Here is a 14,658-nt window from a genome sequence, read left to right as displayed (position 1 = left end):
CGTCGATCCAAAACCGAAAGTTGAAAATTTCCAATTATATTCTGATTATGATATTGTCGCGCCATCTAGTATTCTATTTGTGCAATTTTAGCTCTTTCATTTCGAGTATTTTTCTGTTGCGTAGCTAGATATTCTGTGCTCATAGTGAGAACTGTGATAGTATAAACAGTGATTAAAAAATGTTGACTGAGATATACCTATTTTTTAATAGTTTTGACGGCTTAACAATTATGAGCTGTTATTTTTAAACAACAATAACCCCTCAAAACTGTTAATAGATTTTTTTGACTTTATTTGTTACTTGGGAATAAGAGCTCTGCTGTTATTTAGGAATAACAGTTCTGTTTCCATTATGAAATAATAGTTCAACTGCTATTCAAAAACAGTTCTACTGATATTTAGAAAAAATATACCTTAATAAATACCTAGAAAATTACAGATAGTGAGAACTGTGATGAACAGTGATTAAAAAATGTTGACTGATATACTCATTTCTTTTTATAATTTTGACGGCTTAACAATTATGAGCTGTTATTTTTAAACAACAATAACCCCTGAAAACTGTTATAGATTTTTTTGACTTTAATTGTTACTTGGGAATAATAGTTCTGTTGTTATTTAGAAATAACAGTTCTGCTGTTATTTAGAAATAACAGTTCTGCTGTTATTTAGAAATAACAGTTCTGCTGTTATTTAGAAATAACAGTTCTGCTTTTATTTACGAATAACAGTTCTGTTTCTTATTATGAAATAATAGTTCAACTGCTATTCAAAAACAAGTTCGACTGTTATTTGAAAATAACAGTTCGTAACTGTAATTTACAAATAACAGTTGAGCTGTTACCTAGAAATAGCAATTTTATTTAGCTCTACATTAAAATGCGCTTGTGCCGTTTATTTTATTGCTGAAACTGCTATTTGGCACGTGCTAAAGCTAATTAATTTAACTTACTTTCTATGCTACGGGGATCGCCCAGTGCTGGATTGTCTTCGTAAACCGTTTTCATCTTCATCAGAGCGTCCCTGGCTGCCACTTCTTGGCTAATTTTGTTCTTCAGTTCTTCTACTTTCTGCTGTAGCTTTTTCCGTCGCTGATTGGGCGGTAGATCGCTCAAGTCCTCCTTTCCGTCAGCAACAGTAGCGTTCTAGAATAATTAATATTTGATTTAGTTAAATTATTAGTAAATATTAGTTCTTAAACACCTATAGATGAAACTAAAGCGCATAGATATGTACTTTCATTTTGGTATTTTACAAGTTACAATATCAGTACAATATGTTGTTACAGAATGTAATAAATACAGAGTGACATGATACAAAATGTTTAAACAAATAACACACAGTAAAAAGCCGATCAAAGCACGTACCTTTATGGCCATACAGACATCTGTAAGCTTCTGTACGCATGAAAATAATAAAAAGCATTAAGTATGAGGATAGAAAAACCTTAATGGGGAAAATCTAATGTAAAATCCAAAAAAAGAGAGTTAATCTATCTAAATATTTTATGTGGCAACGCAAATTCACAATAAAAAAAATAGAAAAAAATAAATATCACAAAAAAAACAATTTAAAAAAATATATAAATAATAAAAAATCTCAAACTTTCATTATACTACACAAAAAATAGTTTTCGTTGTTTTAACTGAAAGTAACTATTTTACGATGGTAGTTAACATAGTGTGCAAAAGTGCTAAACATATTTTGCAATGTAGTGGAAGATTGCAGTAAAATATCTCTAATACAAAATTAAAAAATTGTGCATGAAAAACATGTATAGTATGATCGAGAAACTAAACGGCGTTATTTTTAATAAATTATAGGGACTGAATGAAAAAAATACCGTCGTACGGTATTTTTTTGTTGAATTTATTTGACGGATTTTTTTAATGAATCATTTTACAATATGCAATATAAAATATAACGAATAATATAAATGGTTTAGGCAGCATTATGTTTTTGTTTTGTGCATCAGTTGTACAATTCAACACAAAAAGGTGGAAATATTTATACATGCGCATGCTTAAAACGTGTACACACATATGCCAAAATTTCTTTTACTTACTATTTAGGAATTGGCAAGGTTCAGAACCAGGCATCAGCGAAGTAAAGAAGAAAATAAAATAAAGAAAAAACAAACATTACTTAAAAATACACTCAGATATGCAATAAGTATTATAATAAGTATTATTGCAATAATAAGTATTATTTGAATAAGTCTAATAATTCTTAAGTGTATTAATACAGGTTTCTTGTCTCTTAAATAAGGATAATTATTTTAAGGGATGGTAGATCTATACAAGAGGACCATATTTTCTAACTGTCATTTTTTAAATAAATCGAAAAGGAGGTGGCAACAAAATACTTGAACTTATTTAAGAGACATGCTGTATATAAAATTTATTAATGCCCCGATGTTTTCAACAATCCATAATTACGTCCAAATAAACCATCAACAATACTTGTATGCATTTTTATCTCGGCAAATTGTTTAGAAAATTATTTGTAACGTTTGAAAAAAAATAGCATGTTCTATTCCAAGTAAAAATGTACTTTTTGTGCCTCGCCTGTTCTTTTTGTCAAACATACCTCGCCTCGTCGCAAAAAGTATCATTTTTACTCCTAATAAAAGAATATAGTATTCTCATTTTATATCTATTAATTTTCAGATACTTTTACCAATAATTCAAAATACCTACTTCAAAACTTTATGCTTCTATATTTAAAAAAACTGTGCTCCTATGCAATCAAAAATAAACCTAAATTTCTATAATTGAAACTCACCCCTCTGCTTCCGAAAATATTAAATATTCCAGCTCTCTTCTTCATAGCCTTGCCTGTGATGGTGCCTTTCACTGTATAACCGCCTTCTTTAATTTTACCCCCGACCTGTATATTGTTTATGTTGTTCGAACTGCCTGAATCACTGCCACCTTTTGACAGATCTTCGAAGGGGAAGTCGTCAGGAGGTTGAAAACCCGATTTGAATTTTTCTATCACCAAAAGCGTATCCTAAAATAGATTTTAGTGGTTAAATTACAATACAGGGTGGCCCATCAAAAACGCTCCGCAAGGCATAACGACCAGGGTAATTTTTTTTCAGAAAATTCAAAAACACGTCAATTTTGTTTGTGATGGGGACAACTTTTGCCCCAAAAATGATTGCAAAATCTTCAACCCTTTAAGCGGGGGCGTCATACCCCAATTTTTTTCAAATGGGAAGGGGGGTCAAGTGGTACCGCAATGAAAAGAGCTTTCTATTCTCTATACTTTCCGGCTTCGTTTTTGAAAATCGGTCGAGTTATTGAGAAAATATGAAGGATTGAAATTTGAAAAGTTTATTTAAACATTTATCAGAGTAAATGAGAAGGATAAATTTCTTCGACCAATTTGCTGTTTATATTATTATTTCTAGATGTTTACGCATTTTTTCACTTGTCACAAGGTTGAACGATCAGGTGCGGTAGTTGCTAGATAGCTGTTCTGTGACTTATGCGTTGAAGTTTACTCAATATCGTTAAATTTTTTAACAATTATTATGGTGTACTCACTTGCAGAAAAAGTGGAAATAATCGAACTTTATTTTAAAAATAATGAATGTGCCAATCGAGTTGCGCAGATATTCAATGAACGCCATCCTGACAACCACCTTTATGGCAAAATTGTTCGCGAGTTAGTAGCAAAGTGTCCAAAGGATATTAAAAAACGGAAGTTCCACCCGTACAAAATTCAGTTGGTACAAGAACTCAACAAAGACGATTTTGATCGTCGCTTGCAATTTTGTGAAACTATGAGTGAACGAGTGGCGAATGATAATAATTTTCTATTTAATGTGTGTTTTTTGGATGAGTGTACTTTCTTTTTGAACGGTGTAGTTAATCGGCACAACTGGTCGGTACTGGGCTGAAGACAACCACAGGGTTTTTCACGAGGCGCACACACAAAACCCCCTCATAATTTGAACGGTTGGGCTGATATTTTTAGAAATTCTACTGTGAGTCAGTTTAACGATATTAAGAAGAACTTCAACGCACAAGTCACAGAACAGCTATCTAGCAACTACCGCACCTGATCGTTCAACCTTGTGGCAAGTGAAAAAATGCGTAAACATCTAGAAATAATAAGAAAAAACCTCAAATTGGTCGAAAGAATTTATCCTTATCCTTTACTCTGATAAATGTTTCAATAAACTTTTCAAATTTCAATCCTTCATATTTTCTCAATGACTCGACGGATTTTCAAAAACGAGGCGGGGAAATATAAAGAATAGAAAGGTCTTTTCATTGCGGTGCCACTTGACCCCCCTTCCCATTTGAAAAAAGTTGGGGGATGACACCCCCGCTTAGAGGGTTGAGATTTCGCAATCATTTTTGGGGCAAAAGTTGTCCCCCTCACAAACAAAATTGACGTGTTTTTGGATTTTTTGAAAAAAAGAATACCCTGGCCGTTATGCCTTGCGGAACGTTTTCGAACGTATTCCCTGTATGATTAAGCCTTTTATGAAACACTATTAAATGTATTTTTGTATTTGAGACAATTTACCACTGGTTGGATCAATGACTAAAGAATACAAGGACGCGTAATTATAGGCCGCCATTTTTTTTGGTGCCAAAAGAAGTAGCTGATGCCGGAGACAATTGTAGCGATTTTTAATAGTTTGTTAGTATGGCCGTTTTATACGTATAAAACGATTAAAATGTATATTTTGTCCTCTTCAAACCACTTAAAAAACACTTAGGTGGCGCCCTCTATAAGTAAGTCATATTAACATCGAAATCAAATTTCTAATTTCAAAGAACTCTTAAACACCAATTTTCATCCAAACCTCGACAATAGTTCAGAAATTATTTGAAAAAATAGAATCTTTCACACCCTGTATCTCCGAAACAAAGTGTTTTAGGACATAAATTTATACGAACTTTTTTACTTATTTTTATCTGCAGAATATGCTGCCGAAGTTTCCCGAATACAATTCGGGCCACCTTGTATAAAATCAGTAGCTCTCAAACATTTTTGTCACGTACGACACCTAACATTTTGAGAACTATAGTTACAAAGTATCTCACCTCTTTTTCATTTATAACGTTGGAAGCTTTCAAAATCCCATCCAGACACTTGTTGATGATAGGAAATACGTTTCTTTCGATCTTCACCGAGCTCCTGATGAAATTCTTGATGTTTTTAATACGTTTTTCGTCCATGTCTTGTAAACGCCTGAAGACTTCCGGAAGACCAGAGAGAAAATGCTGCGTTTGCAATTGGTTGGTTTGTTGGAGCTGGACAGCGTACTCGTTTTTCGCATGGTCGCAGGCCTGCGTTTTGTGCGCCATGTTCGTTCTGTGTTTCTCTACCTAAAACAGAATACAGTATATTAATAGGAACTACAACAAAAATGACGGATTCACATAGTGAACTAACTTTTAAAGTCCCATTTTTAGGGTTCCGTACCCAAAGGGTAAAAACGGGAACCCTATTACTAAGACTTCGCTGTCCGTCCGTCCGTCTGTCACAAAGATCTATCTTATGAACCGTTATAGCTAGACAGTTGAAATTTTTACAGATAATGTATCTATGTTGCCGCTATAAGAACAAATACTAAAAACAGAATTAAATAAATGTTTATAAATAAAAAAGTACTTTCACTAAACATTATCTTTTAAGTAAGAATTTTACATAGAATCTTGCAAGTCCTTGGTGGCCGCGTGGTTTAAAGCGTTAGGACTTTCCGCTGCTATGACGTTGGAGCCGTAGTAAGGCAGGTTCGAATCCTGGTCAAGGCGACTTTTTTTTAATTTTTACATATTTGTTATTGATTAATACAATTTTTAGTAATGTGTTTCTTCATTTTTTTTAAATTACTTATACGCGCATTCAAAATTTCAGCTAAATCGGAAAAAAAAGTTTATAATAATACAGTGGCTAACGTTGTATAGATAATGAATAGTACGGAACCCTTCGTGCGCGAGTCCGACTCGCACTTGACCATTTTTTTATTCCCATGATATTTTAATATTATCTATGCCCAATTACTCATCATTATTTTATTTAATTTTATGGTTATTTTAATAAAAGAAGTCAATAGGACGTGAAACAAACCGCTTTTAGGCAGAATTGTGCTCCTGATGGCATGTTCCATCCACATCTGAAGACATGGGGGGTTTCTTTTACACCCTCTGGTATTTTAACTTTATTTAGTAGAGGAAGTCGTTAGAAGAAAGTTAAAAAGATTGTTTAAACTTTATAAAAACATTTATTCCAGTTCAGGTAAACACAAAGAAAGACGTATTATTCGATTTTATTTTTGTATTATACAGGGTGTCCCAATATTCCGTGGACATATACGTATTTTTTGGATCAAAATAAGTTAATTGCACATAATTTACCTTTATACAAAAGTGCTTGGTTTGTCCGTTAGGGGGCATCCGTTAGAAGTCAAAGATAAAACCGAACGTTAATTAATTTAAAAACTATTAATTTTTTATGCTTTTTATGAGGCTTATCGTCAAATATAATTTGTGATGAATGTAGAATGTAGAATAATTTATGATACTAACATAAAAGATTTTAACATAATAGATTTTATGCGCCTCCATAACTTAATTAACAAAAAACACTTTTTGGAAGTCAGCTTTCGAAAAATACTTTTTTCCTCAAAGTATGCACGGTGGCGATTTTTTACAAGAGACAAAAAATGTAGTAAATACTAGAGGGACCATTTTACGAAAAGAAAATCGGCCGTCGTCGGTAGAGTTGGAAAATATTTATACTAAAATTTATGTGGGGTGGGGGTAGTTTCCACCCTTCCCGTACTTTTTCTTGATTTTTGTGGACTCCAAATTTTAGAGCACTTAGCAAAACATAGACACCCAAAATCTCATTCAAATCGGAATAACGGTTTTTAAAATATCTGAAAAAATCTGTTTATTTTTTTAAAGTTTGATGCCCTCTAGCGGACAAACGAAGCACTTTTGCATAGAGGTAAATTGTGTCCAATGAACTTATTTTGATTCCAACAATACGTACTAGTTCTATGTCCACGGAGCAATGGGACACCCGGTATATTATAATCGGCAAGCCCAGGGAATATTTTAACGCAAGTTTTCTATGAGTAAATAAATCCAAGATAGTTTCTTTCATGTTAGTTAAAACGAAAAAAAAAGTTTTCAATAAGAACTAGTTTTCGAGTTTTATAACCATGAAGTATTTCTTGGCTTACCTCGGCTCTCGATAAATTGAAGTCTGCATCCGCCTTTTGAAAGCCTTCAATCGCCTTTTCAGCTTCTTTGAACGCTTTTTCGTAAGCCTTCTTCGCTCTCTGTAAATTTTCGATTTGCGTTTGTAGCTGTTGCTGCAGTTTCTGGCCTTCTTGTAATTGTTTCTGAAAAAATACCACAATTAATATGAAAGAAGTAGGTAAATATAGATACAGTAAAACAATTGCTTTGATTCCACAATTTTGTTTTTGTTTTTTTTTCGTTTTCTCTGTTTGATTCATGTGCTTCACAGAAAATTCAGTGCAAATGGCGACATTGCCTTTCCTTCTGTATAATCCCCCAGTTTTTCTTATTTAAAATTACTTTTAAAAATAGTTAATTTTTGATAAAAAAAGCAAAAATCGTGTGTTTGGATAGTTCACCGGACCTCTTTTTAGGTTTCTTAAAATTTCAGGATCAGTTGAAAAAAATATTATATACAATTATATACAGGGTGGTCCGAAATGTATTCCGGAAACTTCGGCAGCATATTCTGCAGATAAAAATAAGTAAAAAAGTTCGTATAAATGTATGTCCTAAAATGCTTAGTTTCGGAGATACAGGGCGTAGAAGTTCCATTTTTATTTCGATTTTTTCCAAATAATTTCTGAAGTAACGTCAATATTTGGATGAAAACTGGGGTCTGGTAATATTTTGACATGAACAATTTTATTTTTATGTCAATATGACTCCTATTTGTAGAGGGCGCCACCTACATATTTTTAAACTGGTTTGAAAAGCAATAACTTTTCGTCCATATCTGTATAAAACCACTGAGCAAATATACATTAACGACGTTTTTTACGTAGAAAGGTCCCTTGGTAAAAATCGCTACCGAGTAATGGTACTTGAGATATTTGGAACCGAAATTATCAATGCCTGTCATCACTGTCATAAATTAAACACGTTGACTAAATAGTTATTAGGCCGAAATCATAAAGTTGACATGTTTTTGTGCCAAATGTTCAACAGAAACTGTTTTATCATTTTTTTAAGTAAAATTTATGATTAATTTAAAAAAATAAAAAGTTATTTCAGTCAAATAACTATCTACTCAACATGTTTATTTTTTGTCAATAATGACATGTATTGACTCCATTCTAAATATGTTGAGAACGGTTGCTCTTAGCAATTTTTACCAAAAGACATTTTTTACGTAAAAAATCACGGAAATGTATATTTTTCACTCAGTAGTTTTATACAGGTACGGACGAAAAGTTATTACTCTTCAAAACAGTTAAAACACATGTAGGTGGCGCCCCCTACAAATAGGAGTCATATTGACGTCAAAATCAAATTTATCATGTCAAAAAACTCCCAGACACCAAGTTTCATCCAAATATCGACGTTACTTCAGAAATTATTTGGAGAAAATCGAAATAAAAATAAAACTTCTACACCCTGTATCTCCGAAACTAAGCATTTTAGGACCTACATTTATACGAACTTTTTTACTTATTTTTATCTGCAGAATATGCTGTAGAAGTTTCCGGAATACAGTTCGGACCACCCTGTAGATACTATAAAAACATTCGAATCTTACTTTTCTTTCCTCTCGTAGGTCCTTAACTAAAACTGTTAGTTCTTTTATCACATAGGCTTGTAAATCTTCAGCGACGACTTCATGCTGACCGGCAAGATCGTTGATTTCATTCATGAGGGCTTTGAAAGCTTTGCACGACGTGAATCTGGAACAAAGTGTCATTTTTAGATACGCACACGCTGGCACAAACACAAACAAAAATATCCAGAAAATATGTCACTAATGATTTCTAAAAATAGAAGCTTTATTTTAGTTTGAGTTGTAAAACTGCAATACTTAGTTTTCAGACTATACGGATGTCGTTAAAAGTGTAGGTATCTTTAGGTACTTTTTTTTTCGTTGAAATACAGGGTGATACTCTAACTAGGAATAATTTTAGTAAAACAAAGATATCTGTTTTTTTTTCACAGGGGATTTTTTTGGGACACGTCGTATACCCAAGATATACAAAATAACGGTAAACAGAGAAATGACAGGTTGTCACTTATTTATTAAAAAAATATATCAAAAAAGATAGTAATATGCTTATTATTATGGTATACCGGGTGTTTCGCAAAAGTGGCCCACCCCCATAACTTTTTATTTTTTCAGATATAAAAACCAGATTTGGTATGTTAGTATATGACATAAATCAGGATTGATTGACGTATTCAATTGTTTTCGGTGATTTCCTGTTTCACCGGAAAGAACTACAATTAATTATTGATTTTTAAATGGCACCCTAGGTATTTTTTTACTATATTCGGTAGAAAATGTATTTTAAATTTCCATCCAGAGTGCCATGGCCATGTTAAAAACACTACTTTTTAATCAAGGAATCTTGAAAAAATAGATTTGATCGTCTAATGTTTTTCGTGCCTTATTATGGGCGGTTAATAGCATATTTGGTAAAAGCATTTTTTAAGAATGATTTGGTATCACACACTTGGCATTTCGAGTCAAATTGTCGTTACATTTATGGCCATGGCACTCTAAATTAAAATTTAAAATGCTATTTTTTTAATTGAAAATGTCAAAAGTTGACACATGATATGTCATTCTATTAAAGGTGTCATTCTTTATCAAATGAAGTAAAAAAAATCCCGAGGGTGTCATTTAAAAATCAAAAGTTGTAGTCATTTCCGGTGAAACAGGAAGTGACCGAAAACAATTCAATAAGTCAATCAATGCTGATTTATGTCATATACTAACGTACCAAATCTCGTTTTTTTTTATCTGAAAAAATAAAAAAGTTATAGAGGTGAGCTACTTTTGAGAAACACCCGGTATATGGGCTTATCATATTTTTCAATGTTTTAACATCAATACCATCACTAATCCTAAAATTTTGTAACACAGTATCGCTAGCAATTTCAATCATTGCCTTTTACCGGGGCTAATTTAAAATACAAACTTTTCAGACGTCCCTCGTAAATAAAACCACACAAAACGTAGAAAAATCATTACACAACACTACTTGCGATAAGAAATACTGAATTCCATAACCGGTATTTCGAGTATTTTACTATACCACGACCAGTTTCCGAACATTGAACAAATCAATCGACTCGACAAAATACAAATCATATACACTTTCAATTTTATGGGAAATTTTTACGGTAGAATAGCGTTTCTCCACTGGCAGATGAAGAAAAAACAGTTGAAAAGATATTATAATAACAGTTAAGGCTTGTTAATAAAGATACGGAATAATATGTTAATTGACTTAATAGTTAAAAAGGAGGCTATTACAGAAAACCGCCTGGCGTGTAATAAATACCATAACGCGTAGCGACTATAACGGAAAAAATATGATAGGAATTGGGTTATATCGGTTACAGAATCGCATTCCTAAATCCGGATTATCCTATAGTGCATCTCACGTAAATATCGTATATGAAGGGTCCAGGGGAAAAACTTGATAAGCGCCAATTTCTTAATTATAGAATTTTACAATATTATAGTAGGTCTAACTGGTCCCTACATAATGTATAAACATGCAGGGCAATAAGTTGTTAAATACTATGATCTATATTTTTATTAGGTATAGTAAAAATATAGAATACACGCAAAGAACCTGGTAACGGCCAGCCGTCTAGTGCTCTCCTGTAAAATTAGTAATATGGCGCTTATCACGTTTTTCCCGTGGACCCTTCATATGCTAATGCTTTGATTCAAACGAAAAATACCTACTATTTACCTCTTTTATTTTTCATTACTATCTACAACCCAATGATAACATTATTTTATTTCCATATCATGATTATGATTATCTGATAAAATAAAAAAATGGTCAAGTGCGAGTCGGACTCGCGCAGAAGGGTTCCGTACCATTCATTATCTATACAACATTAGACACTATATTATTATAAACTTTTTTTCCGATTTAGCTGAAATTTTGAATGCGCGTATAAGTAATTTAAAAAAAATGAACAAACACATTACTAAAAATTGTATTAATCAATAATAAATATGTAAAAAGTAAAAATAAATATGTAAAAGTATGTAAAAATTAAAAAAAAAACGCTTAAAAAAAGGTGCCTTGACTAGGATTCGAACCTGCCTTACTACAGCTCCAACGTCATAGCAGCGTAAAGTCCTAACGCCTTTAACCACGTGGCCACCGAGGACTTGAAAGATTCTATGTAAAATTCTTACTTAAAAGATAATGTTTAGTGAAAGTACTTTTTTATTTATAAACATTTATTTAATTCTGTTTTTAGATTTTGTTCTTATAGCGGCAACATAGATACATTATCTGTAAAAATTTCAACTGTCTAGCTATAACGGTTCATAAGATAGACCTTTGTGACAGACGGACGGACGGACGGACAGCGTCTTTACCCTTTGGGTACGGAACCCTAAAAAGTTATAGGGGTGAGCCACTTTTGAGACGCACCCGGTATATATATATATATATATATATATATATATATATATATATATATATATATATATATATATATATATATATATATATATATATATATATATATATATATGCCTAATAATATATTATTTTGTTTAATCTTATGATAATTTAGTAAAAGAAGTCATTAGCAAGCCGATTTTAAGTAGAATGGTGCTCCTACTCCTAATGGCATGTTCCATCCACATCTCAAAACATGGATGGTTTCTTGGACACCTAATAATATCTAATTATTATTTGTGACCAATGACATATTATTTATTTTTTATTTTGGTTTAGAAAGTAAGTTTTCTTTATTTAGTTTGAAAAACACACAGTATTTAAGAAGTTTAAATAAAAGTATTCTTGAACAAGAACTATAGATTTTATGATTAGGTATAAAGAATAATTTCTTCAGTAATATCCAAATTGAGTTGTCAAGATGTTGATAGACATTTATTTAGCAAAAATAAAAAAAAATATTGAAGGGTTTTATAGATCATAATGCCTTGTAATACAGTATACCGGGGCGTCTCGAAAGTGGCTCACCCCTATAACCTATATCTTTTTTTTTTTTTCAGATAAAAAAACGAGATTCGGTTGATTAGTGTATTATGACATAAATTAGGATTCATTGACTTATTCATTTGTTTTTGGTCACTTCCTGTTTCACCGGAAATGACTAGAACTTTTGATTTTTAAATGGCACCCTCGGTATATTTCTACTATATTCGATAGAAAATGACACTGACTAGAATGACATATCATAGGTCAACTTTTGACATTTTCGCTTCAAAAAAATCGTTTTTTAAATTTCAATCTAGAGTGATGGCTGTGTTAAAAACACTATTTTTTAATCAAAGAGCCTCAGAAAAATAGATATGATCGTCTAATGTTTTCGTGTCTTGTCCTGGCCGGTTTAAAGATGCCCAAATCGTATTTTTAATCATATCTCAACTTTTCAAATGGAACAAGGGTGGCTCATTAGCAAATTTGGAAAAAGCATATTTTTACGAATAATTTGGTACCACACAATTGGTATTCCGAGTCAAATTGTCATTACGAACCGCATGTTACAATTTGAAATAAACCATATGCGAAAATGGCAAACGTTGACACATGATGTTATTTTATTCGAGAGAGTATCATTTTCTATCGAATAAAGTAGAAATATACCGAGGGCGCCATTTAAAAATCAAAAGTTGTAGCCATTTCCGGTGAATCAGGAAGTGACCAAAAACAATTGAACACGTCAATTAATCCTAATTTATGTCCACATACTAACATACTAAATATTTTTTTTTATCTGAAGAAATAAAAAAGTTATAGGGGTGAGTGACTTTTGAGACGCACCCGGTATATCAATTAAAGGCTTCAATTACATAGGTACTGGGTACTGTTTTAAAAACATTGCACGTTCAAATTCTTTGACATACGCAACACGATTTAATTCACCAAAGATTGCAGTAACACTTTTTTTTTTCGTTCTAAATAACTCAAATTACCAATTTTATTGTCAAAAAAAATAATCTCAAGGTTCTCTACGCGGAACCGGTATACAAATTTAACCGCGAAACACGTTCATATTTGAGAATTTAATGTTTTTTTCGGGAGTTGAATGTTTTGAAAGTGGTAGCCGGACTATTTTTAGAAGCCGGTGGCTTATTTTTAGGCGGGCCGTTTTATTTTACAAGCCATTTCATTTCGGTGAAAATTGAACGTTTTTATTTGAGAAAACACTACTTAAGAAGATTTTCCACTTTGTTTATCGCCAAAGCGTTGTGGGTTCGGAACGTCCAGAAATACTTTCAATCGACGATGACTTGGCCGATTTATTTTTATATAAATTCTTTCTATTTTGCGCAATGTTTAATATTTTATCGAGTAGCTTCATTCAGAACTTACGTCTTTTCTGGAATTCGCAATAATGTCACAAGTTCTGACACAAAATATCCTTCTAAATTTACTTCCTCTAAACAAAACCAATTTGAAAAATAATTAATATTTATTATACCTAAGCTCATAAAAGTATAACTAATCCGCAAAATTTCAAATCAAATTCAAATGTGTCAATTGAAACGTCAAACAGAACTGTCAATTGTCAAATTTCGTCTTCATATACATGAATATCATTATACTCCTTCCTTAATCGTTTAGTTGAAGAATATAATCAAAGACATAACAACATGACAACCCCTAAAAACTTTCAAGAAGTAATGGGATGAAACAAACAATAGCAAACGAGTTAAACAAAACTTGTGAGACTAGCTTCATATCAATGAAATTTGCGAGGCTAGCTTTATTTCGAATGAAACTTTCATGCTAAAAGTTACTATAAATGCGACATATTTTAAAGCAAAAAAATGTCCACATATTCACCAGGGACGTGCATATGGATTATCACTGGAATATTTTTCCAAAAAAAAGCATGTACGCCACTGATTTTTTTTTCATTTTTTAACCAAATAGTGTTAGCAGTTGAATGCCGATTAAAAGTTTCTTCTGGATATTTTGTCGATTTCGGCCTCCTTGATGAGATAAACGCAATTTTATTAATCACAATTAATAAAATTAAAATAAAAATAAAATTAATAAATTATATATTTTACCTAATTTATTATTAAATATTGTTACTATTAGTTATTATCCAAAATCTAATAGCAACCTCCAAAAAAAATTAATATCATTAACTTACGAAAGTTTTAAATAAGTACTTATTGATTCCTCATCAAAGAATACGAAAAAAAGTTTCAAAAAAGGTATGAAAATGCATATTAGTTTTAGAGTTACAGGATGTTAAAACTTTTTAAAATTAGGTTTGTTGTAATTATCTTAAATACCATTATTTTTTTATTTGAAATTGCTGTAGGTTGGACCAATAGTAATAATAAGTAACAGTAAAAATATTTAATAATAAATTAGGTAAAATATATAATTCAATAATTTTAGTTTAATTTTATTAATTGTGATTATTA

The 14,658-nt window shown here is 31.7% G+C and overlaps 1 protein-coding gene across 9 annotated transcripts in view; it reads right to left on the bottom strand.

The window, feature by feature from the left end:
* The window catches only part of LOC115882517 (formin-binding protein 1-like), a 117,482-nt gene that overhangs the window by 15,616 nt on the left and 87,208 nt on the right, over positions 1 to 14,658 (bottom strand). For 5 of the 9 annotated variants that reach the window (XM_030900615.1, XM_030900616.1, XM_030900617.1 and 2 more), the window contains exons 4-9: positions 8,797 to 8,941; positions 7,217 to 7,378; positions 5,067 to 5,351; positions 2,785 to 3,012; positions 1,368 to 1,394; positions 953 to 1,145 (exon numbers count right to left, since the gene is read on the bottom strand). In XM_030900615.1, coding sequence (XP_030756475.1) covers positions 953 to 1,145; positions 1,368 to 1,394; positions 2,785 to 3,012; positions 5,067 to 5,351; positions 7,217 to 7,378; positions 8,797 to 8,941 — 1,040 coding nt within the window. The remainder of the gene's footprint in view (positions 1 to 952; positions 1,146 to 1,367; positions 1,395 to 2,784; positions 3,013 to 5,066; positions 5,352 to 7,216; positions 7,379 to 8,796; positions 8,942 to 14,658) is intronic. The other 4 variants (XM_030900619.1, XM_030900623.1, XM_030900620.1 and 1 more) reach the window with 3 other exon arrangements.

Source organism: Sitophilus oryzae, unplaced genomic scaffold (genome assembly GCF_002938485.1).
Source record: "Sitophilus oryzae breed Bouriz unplaced genomic scaffold, Soryzae_2.0 scaffold_177_pilon_pilon, whole genome shotgun sequence".
NCBI lineage: Eukaryota > Metazoa > Arthropoda > Insecta > Coleoptera > Curculionidae > Sitophilus > Sitophilus oryzae.
This window is presented reverse-complemented; position numbering and strand designations above follow the sequence as displayed.